The sequence below is a fragment of the Palaemon carinicauda genome, chromosome 18 (assembly GCF_036898095.1).
Source record: "Palaemon carinicauda isolate YSFRI2023 chromosome 18, ASM3689809v2, whole genome shotgun sequence".
In the NCBI taxonomy this organism is placed as follows: Eukaryota; Metazoa; Arthropoda; class Malacostraca; order Decapoda; family Palaemonidae; genus Palaemon; species Palaemon carinicauda.
The window spans coordinates 74,950,996-74,967,444 of NC_090742.1; the positions used below are offsets into that span (position 1 = coordinate 74,950,996).

At 41.9% G+C, this 16,449-nt stretch overlaps 1 protein-coding gene across 7 annotated transcripts in view; it reads left to right on the plus strand.

Annotated features, from left to right (window-relative positions):
* Positions 1 to 1,648: 1,648 nt before the first annotated feature.
* The window catches only part of LOC137657900 (solute carrier family 25 member 44), a 43,086-nt gene continuing 28,285 nt past the window's right edge, over positions 1,649 to 16,449 (plus strand). The window contains exons 1-3 of one of the 7 annotated variants that reach the window (XM_068392539.1): positions 1,649 to 1,733; positions 5,696 to 6,179; positions 6,719 to 7,017. In XM_068392539.1, the coding sequence (XP_068248640.1) occupies positions 5,945 to 6,179; positions 6,719 to 7,017 (534 nt within the window). In that variant the 5' untranslated portion in view covers positions 1,649 to 1,733; positions 5,696 to 5,944. The other 6 variants (XM_068392537.1, XM_068392536.1, XM_068392542.1 and 3 more) reach the window with 6 other exon arrangements.

A 16,449-nucleotide genomic window follows, 5' to 3' on the forward strand; every position in this document is an offset into this window, starting at 1 on the left:
TGTTAATCCATTTTCATCCTTTAAAGCAAATACTTATTGGCGCCAAGCCTTCTTTTCAATTACTTGATGCTTCTTCCCTTCTTTAGTCTCTCTCTCTCTCTCTCTCTCTCTCTCTCTCTCTCTCTCTCTCTCACACACACACACACACACACATACACACACACACACACACACACACACACACACACATATATATATATATATATATATATATATATATATATATATATATATATATATATATATATATATGCACACACACACACACACACATATATATATATATATATATATATATATATATATATATATATATATATATATGCACACACACACACACACACACATATATATATATATATATATATATATATATATATATATATATATATATATATATATATATATATATATATATATATATATATATATTCAGAGAGAGAGAGAGAGAGAGAGAGAGAGAGAGAGAGAGAGAGAGAGAGAGATACTTTCATCTATACCGTTCACATTATCATATCATATAGTAAAAGATATGGCAAGGTGAATGAGGTCCTTATCGAGAAAAAAAAAAGACTGCTATTGATTATTAGTGTGAGCGTTCAATAGTATTATGTTATACTGTATTTTTTTTTATTTTTTTCGAAATTGTTTATGTGGCCTCCATCACAATTTCCATGATGGTCACAGGCCTTAGCATATGTCAACCTTAGTAAAAGCAAATAATTCCATTCCAAAGAAACTCTGACGTGAAATGGATTAAAACTTATGGACATAGCTGTTGAGTCATTTTCTTATTCACACGTGGCTCTAAATTTAGCTGAAATGTTAAAGATTTTTCACAAGTTTAATCTGTTGCAAATCTTGATAATAATCGGTATGCATTGCAGGAGATAATGTAGAAATTCATCATAAGTCAATTAGAAATTACAAATAGCTTGACCAATTCATGGGGATGTTATAGTATTTAAAATTTTTACTGATTGAGTATGTCGTGTATTACGTAATGACCAATGACCTTGCCGGCTGTGTACCGGCGTTTTTGTAATCAACCGATCAGTTTTTAGTACGATGACGTAATCATTGTCGGGTAAACTGCCCACAAGTTAGTCTACTTCAATATTTTTTAATTTATTTATTTTCACTCATTCTCGTAAAATGAATAACCATTTTTTTCTTCTAAGATCTCACGCAGAAACAAATAATTAGGCAACAGAAATAATAAACCAACTTTCAAACAATTTAGTTCTATATTGTTAAAATCGGTTTCGATTTTTTTTTTCTGCCGCATTACATTCCGATTTTGCTAAATCTATGATGCAATCCCTACGACCTATTGCTTTGGCTGCTAAATAACTACCAGTTCAACGAATTCGTCGGAATTTTTGTCCATTATGATTTTTGTTTAAATTGATTTTTTTTTGTCACACATCAATACATTTGAAACTAATATTACCATTTTTGTAGAAGAATCAGCTGATTACAAAGTATTGTTCGAATGCGCTCAGCCTTGACCTCGTCAACTCGTAGTTCGAAATGTATAGGAAAAGGAATTATTGCTGAAGGTTATCTTTTTGCATAATGAATGATTTAATTGAGATATATTAATACAAATTAAACCACCGAAATCATTAGTGTTTATTATAAGATGAAATACGCTAGAACTGTTTGTTAGTGTGTGCCGAATCCAGATGTATCACATTGAGATGAAGGCTCTGTGGTCGGCCAATATCAAGGTGGAAAGTGAAACTGAAAAGTATTACTTAATAGTTGTATTTTGTGGTCTGTACTACTTAGGTTGTAAAGTGTAATGTACTGTTTGCCAACCTTGATTACATATGATGAAGTAGGACATGTTTATGTAATGTAAATGCTTTGACATAAGGTTATGGTGCCCTTGGAATACCCCTAGAGGAATGTGAGGTTGCATTAGGCTTTTGGAGAAACGTCCAAAGGTCATACTTCCTAGGTACGGTAAGGCATCAAATAACCCTAAATGTGAGTGCGATTATCCACATATACCATAGACGTTATTACAGTAGTTTTCTAAGTGATTGATTGTGCTTATCCAGTATCTCACTGGTGGCATGTGTAGCTTTGCAGAGCCTGGCCTACTGCATTTGAGAACATGCCTGGTATGTACTGACTAGAGCAACGGAAGGCTGTCCTAGTAGATTGTAGAAAAATCCAAAAATTGCAATTTTTGCTGGATATAGGATCATTGGAGCCTTTGTATAATGGACTGAACCCCCCGCGTGCATAGAACAACACCTAAAACTTCCCCACCTAACCCAACCTACAAACTTAGTCCTTACCTACCGGCGTGGTGGCTGATGGCTAACACCCCAATTAGGACTGCCGTATTATTAGCGATAGGTTTGAAAATAAGCGGGACATGGAGCATGGTTGTGATCACACACCCCTGATACTAATTTCAGGCCTTTTCGGTTTGACGGCCACAAAAATTGTGAAACCGAAATACACTTTTCTATTGCAGTTTTTATGCTTTTAACGAAATGTAACTATTTTTTTCGAGAAATGAAAAATAACATAGTTATGGCTATTTAAAGGTGTTTATTTCCTATGTATTTGTTAAGAACACAAAATCTTTAAGAAGCACAATGTTTTTTTAAAATGTTAGCTTAGGTTAGACGTTAAGCAAGGTTAGGTTAGGTCTGGTCAAGTCTCAATGTTAACTTATCTTTCTTAGATACTGGTTGTAGTCCACAACCGCGTCATGGCTAATACCCAGTTCGTCACTGAAAATTAAGTTTCTTAACAAGTGCATGGGAAATAGCCATCTTTAACTGGTCATAACTTTTTTATTTTTCATTTCTCGAAAAAAAAGAATAGAAAAGTGTATTTTGGATTCTTAGTTTTTGCAGCAGTGAAACCGAAAAGATCCCTAATTTCTAGCCAAATCATCATCATCATCTCCTATGCCTATTTACGCGAAGGGCCTCTGTTAGATTTTGCAAGATGTTCCTATCTTGAGCTTTTAATTCAGTATTTCTCCATCCATCATCTACTTCACGCTTCATAGTCCTCAGCCATGTAAGCTTGGCTCTTCCAACTATTCTAGTGCCTTGTGGAACCCAGCTGAACTATGTGCAAGTCCTACCCCTCACCATGATCTTATCTACATAAAGAATAATCTCTCTTATAGTTTCATTTCTAGTCATGTCCATCCATTTAACTCTCGATATTCTTCTGAGGGCTTTGTTCACAAATCTACAAAATCTGTGGGAGATTGTTTCATTGTCATACCATGACTCTTGTTCATACAGTAATACAGATCTCAGTAAACTGATATACTGTATAGCCTGATTTTTATATGTAATTTCAGACGATCTGATTTCCATATTTTACTCAACCTGGCCATTGTCTGATTTGCTTTTTTTTTTTATCTTTCGTTAAAATCCAATTCTAAAGACCCTGTATTAGAGATCATAGTTCCCAATTATTTAAATGATTGTACTCATTAATCCTAGTCAAATACTCGAATCATATATTTTTGTATTCGCTGTTTTTACCAATTTATGACCATGGATAAAGGGGGGTAAACCACCCATTCATTATTTTACCCAACCCACCCTATAAAAACAATTATGGTGCATCTCTGCGGGAAAATGTGGCTTTTGGTGGGGGAACACCTAATAAAGTGATTTGCAGAAATAGTAACAATCAGAAAAGCATTATAAACTCAAGATAATAATTTGTAAGAAACATATGGTTCATGTAAGTGGCTAGAAATTGAAGTTGCATAATTACCCAGAATTCATAGCCTGTCTCTCAGGTAGTATTTGCTTTTCCTGCTTCTCTGGTCTGTCAAGAATTACATGAAAATGCTGTGCACCACATCTGCACGAGTTGCTATAAAAAGTATCGTAATTAGTGACAATTTATATCTCACATTTTCAAATTATTTTTGCTCCGCCATGGCTTGTTTCACTCGCAAATAAACATATCACTGTTTCTTTGTTATGGCAAACCGTACATAGATGTGCAGTGTATGCCATCACCGGGGTCACTATTTTAGGGATGTTTTTTTATTTTCAGATGAGCAACATCAGCCATATAATGAACAGAGAGTGTTTTCAACATAATCAATTACCTAAATATTTTAAATTAAAACATTTTGAAATAGATTGTACTTCCTTTTTGCTATTACAGTACATTATGGCAGAATCAGGCTGGCACTCATTGTAAATGGGAATTTTATTCCATTTTCTGTGGAGTCCCTCCTAGTTGTGTCTTTAAGCACATAATCATTTATTGGCGTTAATATTATTCAGTACTTTAATTTCATGTAGGTTATTATTTTGGGGATATTTCTAACTTTCACATTAGCAATAATAGCTATACAGTATACTGAATGGAGAGTATTTTTAACATAATCAATTACCAAATTTGGTGAATTTAGACTAAAATTTTGAAAGGTTGAGCTTCTCTCTGGAAAATGTCTTCTTCTGCCTATAGTCATGCTGGAACTGAAGCTGAGGTGTAAAAAAATGGCTCGCCAAACTACATTTGTGAAAGCTTGGGCTTAAATATTTGGAAGCTCTTAATTGGTTGAAAAAAAGTTCACAAAAGCGAATGCCAAAATCAAATGCTTAGTAACCCACCATCAGTCTCCAAAAAGTAATCAGTAGACCGAGACAATGAAATGCTGATCACATTTTAGTCAATCAATAGGCGAACTATTATGCTCCAACCCCTATTAATCATACAGAGAAGAATGCCAGACTTACCATCACTCGTCCATTTCTTATGGCGAATTCCAATTTTGTGATGGGTACTATTTGCATTATTATCATTAATTAGTTTAGAGAGACTTCTTCATCACAATTCTTTTTAATATACTGTACTGTAAAGCTATGCAAGATGATGTCGAAGGGAATGGGTGAAAAGCAAGTTCGAAAGATATGTAGGAGTAAAGGGATGCTGCAAAAAACCTTTCAAACCATTATAGAGTGCCGAGCATGACACATTATAATTGGTACTCTATATTTAGAGGACTAGTACTGTACAGTATATGGTTTTATTTAAATGTAGCTTGTGGTACCTATTTTTTAAATATATGTATAAATCATGTTTGAATATTTTGAAGGTACAGTGCAGAATTATACAGTATTGTTAAAACCTAGCAGTAAAGCTGCTTAATAGTATAGTATAATTTCCTGTATAAGAAATAGATTGGGAGTTTGAGGCTAATCCCAAAAAATCCTCAAATTATTTATTATTATTATTATTACTAGCCAAGGTACAACCCTAGTTGGAAAAGCAAGATGCTATAAGCCCAAGGGCTCCAATAGGGAAAAATAGCCCAGTGAGGAAAGGAAATAAGGAAATAAATAAATGATGAGAATAAAATAAACAATAAATCATTCTAAAAACAGTAACAACGTTAAAACAGATATGTCCTATATAAACTATTAACGTCAAAAACAGATATGTCATATATAAACTATAAAAAGACTCATGTCAGCCTGGTCAACATAAAAACATTTGCTCCAACTTTGAACTTTTGAAGAGTACGGGGCTGTACTGTTTTTTTGCACTTTCATTTACCCCATATGTCATTTTATCTTAGCTAGATTATCACTACAGCCTTGGTGTGTATGTATATATTTAGATAGACTGATATGTATTTACCTGGTGATGTAAATGTCTCATTCCCTGCTTTGTATCTTTTCAGAAAGGTCATTACTGTAGTTATATTGAAGATTATGATAAACTGCTACTCGGTTCTGTGTCACTTCTCTGGTGACAAAAGAAGTTCCTCCAATTGTCAGTTCTTCAGTGAAATCTATATTAAATGAAGTCCAAAATTACATTTGATATTAGATCAAGTTGTGGAAAATGGGAGAAAAAGTCCTGACTGTTATTAAATACAGCTAGTAATTGCATAATACGGCCCTCAGCATAATTCTATAGTACTACGGAAATGGAATCAATAAACATGCCAACCATGAACAATGGCAGATATGCCGGTATTCAGACAATCGAGTGGGACATGATGAACAAGTACAAGTTTTATCCACTTTCTATGTTGAGTTCTTTTAGTGTAAGATGCTTTTTATATCCTTTTACTGTGATCAAGACAAGGATTCAGATTCAGAGGCACTCAGAAGTCTATAAGGGCACATTTGATGCATTCCAAAAAATATCCAAATATGAAGGTAAGCTGTATTTGTTTTGTAATTATTTTATTTGTATAATGATCATTACTGGCTGGTTTTTAGGCCTATCCACATACATACTATATCAATAAAACTTTGTAGAACTTTAATGGCTAATAGTACAGCTTTTTATATTTTTGCCGCAAATTTAGTACACACTTTTATTTGATAGATCTTTTGTTTTGTAAATCACTGTTGGATTATTTTTATTCACACATGCTGTAAGTAGAGAATATTAACAATAATGTATAGTAACCTAAATTTTAAAATATACTATAATGTAATGTTCACATTGCAGATGTGTTTATAATTTTTGTATTAAGATTTTCATTCATGACAAATATTTCATATGCTGTACGAACCGGTAGCACACAGTACAGTACTGTATGCATTTTGGCTTTATCTTTTCATGCCAATTAGAGCTTGAGTTTTCATAACATTTCATGTAAAAGTGTGTGCGAATAATGAACCCAGTTATTGTATCTTTAAATATTTTATTGATGTGAAAATTTTTTTAATTTCTTACTGTATTTCGTCAGGCGTTGGTGGTCTGTACAAAGGCTTTTGGATTAGTGCTTTCCAAATTGTCTCGGGCATTTTCTACATTACTACCTATGAAAGTGTGCGACACATCCTGCAACAGAGAGGTGTGCAAGACAATAGGATCAAAGCCATGATTGGTGGAGGATGTGCTTCTTTAGTTGGACAGACTATCATTGTTCCCTTTGACATCATATCGCAACATATGATGGTCTTAGGACAGTTGGAACGCCGTGGAAAAACCAAGGTTGTGGTTAATCCCTTAAACATAAGTTTCCACAAGAAACCTAAGATACAGGTATGCTACCTATGATTAACAAATGTACAGTTTGAAATTAAAAGAATACTGTATTTCATTTAAAATGAGTAGAAATATAATATGCATTGTAGTTTTTAATATTCTAAATGTCATGTGTTTGTGATTTTTAAGTTTGACTGTGTCATTGTAACATTGAGAAACTTAAACAGCAGTTGACAAGAATAGAGAAAATGAAGGTCATGGTGCACCATGGTGTATAGATTTGTAAAACTAGTTCTGCTGCTTCTTAATTTTGAAAGCATATGCATCCAGTAGTAACACTTTATTTTCTGGTTTGACTATGAAACATGGTACTGTACAGTACAGTACTTTATTGTTCAGTATTTGACTATGAAACATGGTACTGTACAGTACAGTACTTTATTGTTCAGTATTTCTATTTTTGTACTGTGAATACAATCCATTGTCCTTTACCTAAAAGAATAGGAAACAGCAAAGTTGGAACATGGCTGTTGAAATTATAATGAGGTGTAACAACTGTTGTCCTTCCACTGGCTCACTGACAATTCACGTAGATTTCAGCTTTCAGTGAGTGATGTTCTCACTTGCTGGAGCTTTATGGTAGAATTTACTAATAATTTCTTTTCATTTTCTCTCGGTTTGCTTTGAGTATTTTATTTGTTGTTCGTGAGTGCGCCAGATGTGGATCCTTAACTGTTATGTCCTCAATGCCAAGGGCATGCCTGTACACAAGTGTCACTGTGTAATGAATGTCGGGAGTGGCTATCTTCCCAGTGGGAGAAGGTCGGCAGAAGGAGGAAGAAGAAGCTTTAGAGGGATTCATCGCCTTCGGGATCATCTTTGAAGTCGGTACTCTTCCTTCTCACTTTTCTTCTGTCTTTTCCCCCTGAGAGCAATTGAGCAAGAATGGTGGTCCTTTAACTTCTTTTCAGAGGTTTTATGCCCTTTGGTTGCTTTGACCCTCTGTAGGTATCCAAGGATCCCCGTCAGAGGCAAGACTGCAGAAGCCCTTGCTTCCAGACACCTTTCAAAGGCCATCGCCTCTTTGATGTCCAGTCTTTGCCCTGTCACTTGCATAGGATGATCCTCGACCTACCCCACTGGAGCGGCAGTCCTGTCCATACAAAGATTGGAAGTCTTCGTTGCGAGCGTATTACAGTTGCTCTTCCAGGAGTTCTCCTCCTGCTAAGCATCCTAGCTCTTTGAAGCATGTTCGCCGGGTTGCTGCACAACCTCTACCTAATCCTTCCTCTCCGGAGGAGGATCCTAGGCCTGCCCATCAGAAGTGGTCTCTCATCCTCGAAGGAAGACTCTCCACCCAGACGACCAACTCCAAGAATCCCAGTTTCCAGACCTTTGCCCTTGTGCTCTTCCAGATGACAGGCTTCTTCCACGAGCACCTTCCTGTCTTTCTCATTGTAGACCTTCTTTGCCTCCTTGTAGTTTCAGATGCACTTCTAGGCAAGCTTTGCCTTTGCACTCTCCTGTGGACCAGGCTTCTGCTTCTCGCATTTGGTACGCTCATTCCAGCACTTCTGATGCTGCTTTTTGTTGGTGCAGAACTTTCCCATTGTCAACAACTTCCAGGTGATCTTCTCTAGAGAGCTCTACCTCGCCTCATCACACGCATCGCGAGCACACGTGAGCTGGAGGTGCGTTGGGATACCTATCGTCTTGTTGGTGTTCTCATCATAGGTATTCTTCTTGATGAGCTTTTCCTGTTGGACATTCTCCTTTAAGCTCTTCTCCAGGATGTCTTTCTTCTTGTCACTCATCCTTGCATTTGCTTCATTGCAAGCATTCGTCTTTAAAGCAGTCATTTTAACCATTCCTCCTTAGAGGATAACTGTCGTTCTTGTGATCATCGTCAAACTTTTCGCAACGCCCATGTTCATGCCAGGCACAAGGATCGCGATCATCGAGCTTCAACACCATCCTCAAAGCACTCTCCACCTGATCATTGCAGGCGCTCATCACAGGCGATCCTCTCCTTAGGAGGTAAGTCAGAGCAAAAGGATTCCTTCTAACACAGCTTCTCCTGACAGGCCTTCAAGATCACGCTCTCGGCAAGTGAAGCCTTCTTCTGCAGGGCGTTCCAGACATCCTTTGGAGGATCAGTCAGGAGGGACAGATCTCCAACTCTCACGAGTCATATTTCTGGTAAGCCCTCATCCCATGAGCTATCTCATTTGGAGGAGGGATCACACCAGCTTCACTCCCAAGCAAGATTGGGAGCTTTTATTGATATTATTGTTATTACAAGCCAAGCTATAACCCTAGATAGAAAAGCAAGATGCTCTAAGTCCAGGGACTCCAAAAGGGAAAAATAGCCCAGTGAGGAAAGGAAACGAGGAAATAAATAAACTACAAGAGAAGTAATAAACAATCAAAATAAAAATATTTAAGAACAGTAACAACATTAAATTAGATCTTTCATATAAAAATTTAAAGATTTTAGATAAAAAACAAGAGGAAGATATAAGATAGAATAGTATGCCCGGGTGTACCCTCAAGCAAGAGAACTCCAATCCAAGACAGTGGAAGACCATGGTACAGAAGCTATGGCACTACCTAAGACTAGAGAACTATGGTTTGATTTTGGAATGTCCTTCTCCTAGAAGAGGTGCTTACCATAGCTAGAGAGTCTCTTTGCTCTTACTAAGAGGAAAGTAGCCACTGAACAATTACAGAGCAATAGTTAACCCCTTGAGCAAAGAAGAATTGTTTGGTAATCTCAGTGTTGTCAGGTGTATGAAACTAGAGGAGAATGTGGAAGGAATAGGCCAGACTATTCGGTGTATGTGTAGGCAAAGACAAAATGAGCTGTGACGAGAGAGAGAAATCCACTGTAGTACTGTCTAGCCAGTCAAAGGACCCAATAATTCTCTAGCGGTAGTATCTCAACAGGTGCCTGTTGCCCTGGCCAACCTACTACCCAGGAGGGAGAATCCCACTTCTCTCTCCTCTCCAAGCATAGTCCCCATCAGGAAGCATAGCAAGGACAGGGTTCCTGTCACACCTCCCAGAAGCAACACTTATCCAACCAAGAAACAAGGGCAGACTTTCGGCTGGATAACCTCCCTCCAAACAATGTCGTTTCAGAAGATCGGAAAATAACGTTGAGCCATGGCTCCTTTCTCAACTGTTGCTTACACTAAGGAGTAAGAGTTAGAAAATCTCTGCCAAGGTTTCTCAGCCTATGGATCCGAGGCTTTCCCGTTGGCTCCAGATCTTAAGGATCCCAGTACAGGATACAGCAGCTGACCCCTCCTCCTCCCATCAATCCAGGGAGGATGAACCAGATGAAGAGGACATCAGTTTGGAGTCAGAAGATTCTGGAGGAGAACTTCCACAACTAGTAGTGCCAAGACCTTCAGAAACAGAAGAAGGGAGACTGAAAGCATTCCTAAAGGTACAGTGGTGCATAAGGAAAGTTATCGGCCTTGGAGAAGCCCTGGCTTCCCCTCCGATGGGTAGGAGGTCAGCTATAGATCTTCTCTGTCGCACCCCTAACAGCACGCAACCCAGACATGACCTCCCCTGGTCATTCTTAGCCAATGAAGCCTTAGATGAAGTGGTAACAAAGACTTTTAAAGTGAGAAGATCCTCTCCTGCAGCCTTTAGGAGGCAAAGGTAGTAATATCGTACACATGAGGCTCTCCCTTCCCCCCTTCTGCATGATCCTGGGGTATCAACCTTGACACTGGGTTGCTCATCGGAATGACTTTCAGCTGTTCCAGTGTCCTTTTTAGCAGCAGAAGCATCTAGTATGGATGTCACAGCCATGGCTAACATGCAAGTACACTCATGCCTCTCTTCACGAAAGAATCTGTTTACGAAATTTTCCCGCTACGAAACGAGATGTAAATATTTTTATGACTCGCTTTGCAAAATATGTTTCACTTTAAGAAAATAGATTTGCCAGCCAGGCCGAAAATGAAATAGTCACCCATAAAAAAGTTCAAGAAAATGGGTTAACACAATAGAAAATGTAGCTGTAGTCTATAGTAGTTGTAACTGTAATAGTGCAGTACAGTGAACCCTCGTTTATCGCGGTAGATAGGTTCCAGACCCGACCGCGATAGGTGAAAATCCGCGTAGTGGTGACACCATATTTACCTATTTATTTAACATGTATATTCGGACTTTTAAAACCTTCCCTTGTACGTAGTACTGTTAACAAACTACCCTTTAATGTACAGAACACTTAATGCATGTACTACAGTACCCTAAACTAAAACAGGCACAAATATTAAAGGCGATTTTATATCATGAGTTTCCTAAACACGCCAAAAAGCATGATAAAAAATGGCAACCAATGTTTTGTTTACGTTTCTCTGATCATAATGAAGAAACAAACGCATTTAGTGTACACATCTGCATAGGTTAGTTTTTGCATCGATTATATTGATTATACAGTATGTTGATTTTGTTATTACCAATGTTTTACTTAATTTTTTCAATATTAATCTTACCCGATGATCATGTAGCTGTCAACTCTGTTGCCCGACAGAAATCTACGGTCGGGATACGCCAGCGATCGCTATACAGGTGGGGGTGTACACAACAGCGCCATCTATGAGTAGGTACTCAAGTACTTCTTGTCAACAAGAACTCAATTTTTCCTCTGTCGTTCCGCCGGCAAGACCTACTTGGATACGCTGTTGATTCTGGAGTTGTTGTTCACGATTTGGTGATGTATTCACTCTAGAGTTTAGCCTTCGCTATTCAGGAAGCTTTATCATTAGCTTAGCAAGCTTTTGGAATTAATTTGGATTAATTGTTAACGAACTTTGCTAGATTTTGGAATTCCCCCTTGACTACTTCTACAATTCAAGATGTCTGACCAGTCTCAAGTCCCTAAGTACAGGCAGTGTAGCGTTAGGGCTTGTTCTAGGCGTCTTCCGAAGGCCTCCATAGATCCCCACACCGTTTGTTCCAATTGTAGGGGTAAATCCTGTCAATTGGAAGATCGATGTGGGGAATGCGCTGGGCTTTCGGAATTCGATTTTAACGAATTCCTTAAAAATGCACATAGGTTAGAGAAGGAGAGAATCAGGAGGAGTTCTTCTCGCTCTGTGGATTTTTCCTCTCCCCATGCCCCTCAACCTTTTCCTTCCCCTGTAGTGGTGACTCCCGAACCTGCTACTAGTGCTCAGCCATCCATGGCGGATATGATGCGTGCCATTCAGGCTCTCGGTGACAGAGTGGAGTCATTGGCTAATGACCGTAATCAGCTTTTGGCAGATGTCAAAGAGCTGAAAGCGAAAAGTGCAGTGGGAAGTGTTATCAGTGCTAGTGATGTGATAAGTGTCAGTGTCAGTGTTGCGCATGAGGGTACATCTGTGCGTGCCAGTCGTCCTCCCAGTCCGGGACCTCTTGCAAGCTCCCAAGCCCAGGGGAGAAGCAATGTCGAAGGACCAAAGGGTTCGGCAGGCCTTGATCAGCGCACGGATGTATCCTCAGTGGTTGCGGACGTATCTGTCAGAGATCGTCCCATCCATAAACAGACGAATGAGCCCTTCCATTCCTCGTCTGTGGAAGAAGTTTCCAGGAGGAAACGATGGACCAAGGTTTCACGACCGCTCAAGCGTAAGGTCCCTTCCGAGCGAGTCCAACGGCCCAGGTGTAGCCACTGGGTCAGTTCGGACTCGCCGCAGTCTTCCGATGACTGCACACCTTCCAAGAGAGGTAGAGTGGTTCCACAACAGGCTACTGCTCCGTCTGTTGCTGCTCCAACCACGGTAGACCCTAAGTGGTCCATGCTGCAGACTATGCAGTCTCAGCTTGCTGCATTCATGCAGGAGTATCATGCTGAAAAGGTTGACACTGCTCCTGTTAACCTACAACCCGCCGAGGTTGTGCGCTCAGCAGATACTGCGGCTGCCTGCTCCCACACTCCACCTGTGAGAGCTCCACCACCGATGCGCAGTCCACCCTGCCAGACGCATGTTCTTGCCGCACCATCCGTTGACATGCGTGAGCTACCGCATCAGCAGTGGGAAGGTGCTGTAGAGCTGCCGGGTTCTGACACTATGCGGCATGCTCCGCTACCCATGCGGCATGCTCCGCATCCCATACAGCATGCTCCGCAACCCACCGCAACCCCTCCCACGCACCAGCACTCTGCTTTTGTTGTTGCCAGCTCGCAGACTGACCAGCAGCGGCATGATGTTGGATCCGCAGCAGCTACGCATGCACCCGTACTGCCGGATTCAGCCGTTCAGCTTTCTGCTCTGCCTTTGCCACTTCCTACTCAGCTTTCGGATGATGGAGTATCAGATGACGAAGCTGCACATTTGGATGAACCGCACTCCGACTTTGAAGGGCCCAAGTCTACGCCTCCCTCCTTAGACTTTCGTAAAGTCCTTGCCTTGTTCAGGGACTTGTATCCAGAACAGTTTGTGTCTGCAACCCCTCGCTCTCCTCCCTCCGAGTTTGCTCTGGGCATGCAGTCTGCTGCTCCTGCCTTCACCAAGCTTGTTCTCGCACGCTCATCCAAGAGAGCTTTGAGGGTTATGGGAGAGTGGTTGCAGTCCAAGAAGCAACTGGGAAAGACTGCTTTCATCTTTCCTCCTACCAAGCTTGCTTCCAAGTCGAGCGTCTGGTATGCCACGGGAGAGGAACCCGGCTTGGGAGTTCCTGCCTCTGCCCAGGGCGACTTCTCAAGTCTGGTTGACTCTCCCCGCAGGCTGGCTATGAGACGATCGAAGATCTGCTGGTCCTTTTCTGACATGGATCATCTGTTGAAGGGAGTCTTTCGTGCCTTCGAGATCTTCAACTTTCTCGATTGGTGTTTGGGAGCCTTAAGCAGAAAGACTTCCCCTTCGGATAAGGACTCTGCCATGCTGATCATGTCTAGCATGGACAAAGCCATTCGGGATGGGTCTGGTGAGCTTGCGGCTTCGTACGTGTCGGGAGTGCTTAAGAAGAGAGAACATCTTTGCTCCTCCTTATCGGCTGGTATCACTCCTTGCCAGAAGTCAGAGTTGTTGTTTGCTCCTCTCTCCAAGTGTCTGTTTCCGGAGGAGCTGATCAAGGGGATGGCTGCCTCCCTTATCCAGAAGGATACCCATGATCTTATGGCATCTTCCGCACGTAAGGCTAAAACCTTACCTTCCGTGCCTAGATCCTTCCGCCCTGCAGCAGTAGACACACCTGCTACTAGGTTCATCCCGCCCTTTCGTGGCAGAACCTCCAGCAGAGGAGGTACCCGTGCCGACAGTCACCGTGGCAAATCCAAGAAGGGTTCCAAGTCCGCAAAAGGCAAGTTCTGACTGCCTTCCTCTCCAGACAGCAGTGGGAGCCAGACTCTAGACCTTCTGGCAAGCTTGGGAGAGCAGAGGTGCAGACGCTCAGTCTGTGAAGTGGCTAAGAGAGGGATACAGAATTCCGTTCTGCCGCAGTCCCCCTCTAGCTACATCTCCCATCAACCTCTCTCCCAACTACAAGGAGAAGGACAAGAGGCTAGCGTTGCAACAAGAGGTGTCGCTCTTGCTACAAAAGGAAGCGGTGGTCATAGTCCGGGATCATCAATCCCCAGGCTTCTACAACCGTCTCTTCCTGGTAGCGAAGAAGACAGGAGGTTGGAGACCGGTGCTGGACGTCAGTGCTCTCAATGCTTTTGTCGCCAAGCAGACGTTCACGATGGAGACGACGAAGTCGGTCCTAGCAGCGGTCAGGAAGGAGGACTGGATGGTCTCGTTAGACCTGAAAGACGCGTACTTTCACGTCCCCATCCATCCAGACTCCCAACCTTTCCTAAGGTTCGTCTTTGGAAAGGTTGTGTACCAGTTCCAAGCCCTGTGCTTTGGCCTAAGCACGGCACCTCTTGTGTTTACCAGACTGATGAGGAATATTGCCAAATTCCTTCACTTGGCAGACATCAGAGCCTCCCTCTATTTGGACGACTGGCTTTTAAGAGCTCCTACAAGTCGTCGCTGTCTGGAGAATCTCAGATGGACTATGGATCTGACCAAGGAATTGGGCCTCCTGGTCAATATAGAGAAGTCCCAGCTCGTCCCATCCCAGACCATTGTCTATCTAGGTATGGAGATTCAGAGTCGAGCTTTTCGGGCTTTTCCGTCGGCCCCAAGGATCAATCAAGCCCTAGAATGCATCCAGAGCATGCTGAGAAGGAACCGATGTTCGGTCAGGCAGTGGATGAGTCTAACAGGGACACTATCATCGCTGGCCCAGTTCATCGAGTTAGGGAGACTCCACCTCCGCTCCCTTCAGTATCATCTAGCTGCTCACTGGAGAAAGGACATGACGCTAGAGGCGGTCTCAGTGCCTGTTTCCGAAGAGATGAGATCTATGCTAACGTGGTGGAAGAACAGCATTCTTCTCAAGGAAGGTCTGCCATTAGCTGTTCAGACCCCCGACCACCGTCTCTTCTCGGACGCATCGGACACGGGCTGGGGTGCGACACTGGACGGACAGGAATGCTCGGGCACGTGGAATCAGGAGCAAAGGACACTTCACATCAATTGCAAGGAGTTGTTGGCAGTTCATCTGGCCTTGATAAACTTCAAGTCCCTCCAGCTAAACAAGGTGGTGGAGGTGAACTCCGACAACACCACAGCCTTGGCTTACATCTCCAAGCAAGGAGGGACTCATTCGAGGAAGTTGTTCGAGATCGCAAGGGACCTCCTCATTTGGTCAAAAGATCGAAAGCTTTCGCTGGTAACGAGGTTCATTCAGGGCGATATGAATGTCATGGCAGATCGCCTCAGCCGGAAGGGTCAGGTCATCCCCACAGAGTGGACCCTTCACAAGAATGTTTGCAGCAGACTATGGGCCCTGTGGGGTCAGCCCACCATAGATCTATTCGCTACCTCGATGACCAAGAGGCTCCCGATGTATTGTTCTCCGATTCCAGACCCAGCAGCAGTTCACGTGGATGCCTTTCTGCTGGATTGGTCCCATCTCGACCTGTATGCGTTCCCGTTCAAGATTGTCAACAGGGTACTTCAGAAGTTCGCCTCGCACGAAGGGACACGGTTGACGTTGGTTGCTCCCCTCTGGCCCGCGAGAGAATGGTTCACCGAGGTACTGCAATGGCTAGTGGACGTTCCCAGGACTCTTCCTCTAAGAGTGGACCTTCTGCGTCAGCCTCACGTAAAGAAGGTACACCCAAACCTCCACGCTCTTCGTCTGACTGCCTTCAGACTATCGAAAGACTCTCAAGCGCTAGAGGCTTTTCGAAGGAGGCAGCCAGAGCGATTGCCAGAGCAAGGAGGACATCCACTCTCAGAGTCTATCAGTCTAAATGGGAAGTCTTCCGAAGCTGGTGCAAGGCGAATGCAGTTTCCTCAACCAGTACCACTGTAACCCAGATTGCTGACTTCCTGTTACATCTAAGGAACGTAAGATCCCTTTCAGCTCCTACGATCAAGGGTTACAGGAGTATGTTGGCAGCGGTCTTCCGCCACAGAGGCTTGGATCTTT